Source organism: Colletotrichum karsti (genome assembly GCF_011947395.1).
Source record: "Colletotrichum karsti strain CkLH20 chromosome Unknown Scaffold39, whole genome shotgun sequence".
Classification (NCBI taxonomy): Eukaryota; Fungi; Ascomycota; class Sordariomycetes; order Glomerellales; family Glomerellaceae; genus Colletotrichum; species Colletotrichum karsti.
In genome coordinates, this window is record NW_024065939.1 from 310,140 (window position 1) to 314,885 (window position 4,746).

The 4,746-nt window shown below is 53.9% G+C and overlaps 1 protein-coding gene across 1 annotated transcript; it reads right to left on the minus strand.

The window, feature by feature from the left end:
* Positions 1-2,822: 2,822 nt before the first annotated feature.
* CkaCkLH20_10310 (F-box domain-containing protein) lies at positions 2,823-4,530 on the minus strand (the record flags this gene model as incomplete). Its single annotated transcript, XM_038893024.1, has 3 exons — positions 2,823-4,050; positions 4,106-4,359; positions 4,441-4,530. The coding sequence occupies 3 exons, from the start codon at positions 4,528-4,530 to the stop codon at positions 2,823-2,825; spliced, it is 1,572 nt and encodes a 523-aa protein (XP_038741679.1).
* Between the last annotated feature and the right edge of the window lie 216 nt (positions 4,531-4,746).

Here is a 4,746-nt window from a genome sequence, read left to right on the forward strand (position 1 = left end):
GACAGGCGAGAATCGTGGTGACATAGTCGCCGTCATTCCTGAATACTTCCTAAGCCAATTCGAGAAAGTGCAAGAACATTCGGGACGGGCCAGACCTCCCGCGTTGGCCAGTCACAATTGTTCATTAGCACATTGAAGTGGTCGATGGATTGACCTACAAACAAAATACCTGTCCATAAGCGCATGGACAGGGAGTATGATGAGTGGAATAGCAGATGGATACTACCATCAAGGTCGGGAGCAGGGCAGAGTTGTTGAGTACATTGGTTCTGGCATATCAGTCTTGACACTCCAGCTTTCTCTCAGGGTTAGGGTTACGCTGATGGCATTCTAGCTTCCATTCACCGAACACCGTCTCCGCTCGAGTCACAGACGAATACCGAGGAACAAGCCGGCAACGAAAGCGTTCTAGAGATTAAGCGATGGCGGCGCGGCTGGAACATGTCTCGCGGGTCATCCCAATTCCCCTGGGAACTAAGCTCGACCAGATCCTCGGAATCAATGTCTCAGCTCCTACGTAGACGGCCGAGTGGCCGTAGACTTCTCTGCAGCGACACCCAATGTCACTGTGAGACATTCTGCTGCCGTGCTCAGTTCACCTTGATAAGCCTCTTTTCCCAGACCCCCTCCCTGCGTAGCGACACGCAATGTCTCGCCACACATACTTCGAGAAGAGATGTTGTGTTTGACTAGCAATTTGTCACGGGATCTTGGCTGAGGTCTACGCGTCCGCACCGTGTGGACCATCTGCATGACACGGCTCAAACTGCGATGCTTGACTGGCGATGCTTGCCGCTCTTCTTGGATGATCGAGACATCACCGTGACAAGAAGACGATATGTAAGAAAACTGGATGGGAGCTTTCAGGTTCCATGAACTCGATTGACCATGTGAATGACCAGCATGCTCGTCTGAAGTGGAGATGGTTCAGTACTTGTTATTACCTGTTCTACCTGGTAGAAAGCTTCTGCGAAGTTATTCCCGACTGAGGCTAACAACTTTGGCATGTGTCATTGACAAGGTGACGGAATTACACAAGAGTGGACGTGACGAGTACACGTTCCGTCAGAGCGACTCATTATTTCTCCTTGCGTTCCAATCCATGACGGCCCTGAACACATACACAACAACGAATCTGTGTGACGTGCGTGTTGCTACGGCATATCAAGCTTAGACTTTCCCCTATGCCCTATCCTACTGTATGGAAATTGTTAACGACTGGTAGAACGGAATTGCGAATGCCGCATGCGGGCTCTGGCCGGCCCGGGTGGAGTTCAGTTCGAACACGAGTGTGCTCTCGTTGAACAGTCTGCAAACTGCTATGGAAGGCAGGCCATCACTTTTACCATTGGAAGTGGATTGAATAAGTTGTAAAGGGTCAATACAGACAGGATGAACAAGCTCGTTATCGTCTACTCGTCTCGTTCTGTACCCTACCTATGTTGGTCCTGCAGACATATCCTTCTGCAAGGGATATCTATACTCCCAGGTCACCACAGCGCTCCAGAATACACCACCATATATTTCCAAGAAACAATGAAAACTACAGACCAACGACGAATCTCTAGAGTCTGTGTATGCTTTCCGAATCTGCTAAAAAGGGTAAATATCTACCCCAACGCGCCAGCTTTCGAAAGACCTTCCACGGCCACAACCACGCCATACGGACAAAAGAACCACAAAGCACGCATCCTCCAGATCCGCTCTACGTGATGAGACCACGAAACATAATTGTTATTTTTCTCTGCCCGGCCCCAATCTTCCTGCCCAGTCCCCTCCCCTCGGTGAGCCCCGACTAAAAAAGACCCACGCGATTGCTGGCTCGGCTCGCCTCTCACCTAGGTGAGCCTGTGCTCGTGTCGGTGAAAATTAGAGTTCGGGGTCTCTCACCGAGAATCCTTCACCGAGAATTCCCTTCTGTGGAGCAAACGCCGACCGGGACCGGCGGTCGGTCGGTCGGTCGCCGGCGCGGCCGGCCGATAGAAGCGGGAACAGCAGCGACCGGGGTGGTGCGTGTGTGGGTTAACCCCCGGGCATCCGGTCTCGGGAACCCCCTTCCCCTCCCCAGACTTTCTCGACCATCCTTGGTCCTTGGCCACCACCCCCTTCCCGCGCGTCATATGAGCTAGTTCTCTTGTCTCATCACTCTCTTCTCGTCTTTCTGTCACCTGTCAAACTGCCGAGGTGGGAAAACGAACGGGTTGCGGGTTGGACGGGCGAGGGGCTTGGCTCTTTCTGCCCGCGCTCCCCACCCCCGTTCCTTTTCTTTTTATTTGTTGTCTTGTTCCTTGTGTGATGCTGATGCTGGCCGCTCACGGCCCGAGTCGCGAACGATGCCGTTCTGGGGACTCTGTTCCATTTTTGGAGTTGACATTTCATGCGCCGTGAACTCTGCTTGTTTTACTCGAGTGATTATGTTGCCAAGCAAGTGACGCGCAGTAGTGGTGGGAAGTTATTTCAAGAGAATGAATTCTCATCAGTCTTGAGCCACGCCTCGCATCGCATCAATGTGTAGAATTAGGTAGCCTCCACCTTGGAGGCATCATCACAGGCAGTAGTCACGAGGACGATCGATATTCGAGACGAGATATAGCGGTCATGAACTTCGTTGGTATCATTAAGATTAGAGTGCTGGCCTGCACCAGTCTCCCATCTATGCGCCGGTGATGGCTCTGTAAATCTGGTTCTGTTTTTGATATGGTATCACACGCGCTTTTCCCTCAACTCTGCCACCCAAAGTAACTCGAAGTCGATGGCCCAGTGCCTTCCTCCTATTTGACCGGCTTGCGCTGGGCGATGCTGACTGTGTCCATTAATCGCCATTAGTCGTAGTCGGTGTCCATGTGCGGTGTTGGCGGGTCAGGCGTCGGTGTCGACGAACGCCCTTCGACGCTCATCTCCTCGCGGTACGACATCAGCCCGGACTCGTTCCTCTCCAGCACGAAGCACCGCTCGGCGAAGACGCCGTTCTCATTCTGCCGGCGCCACGCGGCGCTGAATCGGCGGACCATAACCTTTCGCCATCCTCCTACGTTGATGGTAATCTGCTTCCAAGGTACATCGGGGTTGACCAGCTCCTTCCCAGTTAGCAGGAACTGGAAAGTGCGGGCGGCCGCATCGTAGTCGCGATCCATGCCCGGGTGGACGACTTCGAGAGGATGGAGGACCGTTTGGACGTGTAACGTGAGCGTGTGCAGACTGCGGAAGTTGCAGATGGCGCGGAGGAACTCGGTAGGATCGCAGAGCGCCACATCCATGTCCAATTCGAGCGTGTGAACATGCGGTAACCCCTGAGCCAGGGTCGCGATGTCTTCGGCCCAGAGCGTTGGGCATCGCCGGTCCTCCTCGCCGAATCCCACATGGTCTCGAAATCGAAGTACCTGCAATGAATTCCCGTGCCGCAGAATTCCGTCGAGAGGGAATAGTTGAATGTGGCAGCTGATGCTCAGCGTCTGCAAAGCACGGATGTGGTTGGCGACAAGCAGATACATGCCACCTGTTGCCTCTTGTCGCTTGTCTACGAGGTGAGCGCTGTAGTCCTCGCAATGTAGCCGGCGTAGGCCTGTCAGATGGGTGAAGTCGACGGACGACAAGAAGTTGAAAACCGGCACGGATATCAAGTCGAGGGACTCGAGCTGAGTGAAGTCCCAGTATTCTCGGGTTTCCTCCTTGGTGTGATTCCAATCGTAAGACTTGAGAACCAGGTCTTTCAACGGGGGTAACCGTTCGCCCTGAGCGAACTTGAAGTTCGTGCCTTGACCGCGGTCTTCGTAGTGGAAGGTCTGTAGCCGTCGAGAAAGGAGAAGGAGTTGCTTCAACGAGTTCAGCCGGGTGGTCAGGGGCGGCGCTGGACTGGCCAGTTTGAGAGAAACCAGGAGGTCGGTCGGTATCGCTCGAACGTAGGTGTCTCGGAGTTGTCCCTCGAACTCGCGAAGCGGAAGGTCTTCGACGAATAATTTGGTGCCATTGAACCGCGTTTGCTGGGGATTCAGCACGTCTGATGGGAGCCAAAGTCGCCCTGATCTGAACTCGGCGTCCACATAGTGCCACCTAAAGCAGACCGTCAGCTCGTGAAGCTTGAAATATTGATGCCCGAAGTACTTACCGTACGGTTTTCAGTCGTTGGACCCGATCCAGCACTCTACGAATGCCGTCCGGGTCCAAGTCGCTCCGCACGACGACGTGGTTCGTAAAGGTAGAGACGTTGCGCAGAAGATTAGGGTAGCGCGTTTCCGCATCTGGTGCTACGATGCGCTCATTAAGACATAATGTCTGGTAGGTTACAGGAGTCGCGATGGCCTCGAACCGTCTGGACAAGCACCGGGTAGCAGCAACTGCACGCTCATCAATCTCTCGAAGCTAGGCCGGATGTGTCAGTCAATGCACGAGGGAAGTGAGCAGGCCGCCTGGTGCTGGCCGCGGCGGAAAGTTGTAGCGTACCTGCTCAAAGATCAGAGCTAGCAGCTCGGAGCTGAGGTCATTCAGAGACCATTTTTGAGGTGGTGCGCGGAGGGAGGATGTGGTAGCCATTCGCCAACAAGTGGCGCTTCCACATGGAGGAGCAAGAGGAAGTCAGGGTTGAGGTGATGTGTTTGGGAGAGGCAGAGGTAGAGGTAGGAGTAAAGACCCCGTGGTTAGCATCGAGGGGGGAAGTAAGGGTCTTATCAACGGTTCCATGAATTGCGAAAGCGTTGTACTGTTGAAGAGAGCTGGGATGGTCCGAAGTCATGATCCGCCAGTTGACAT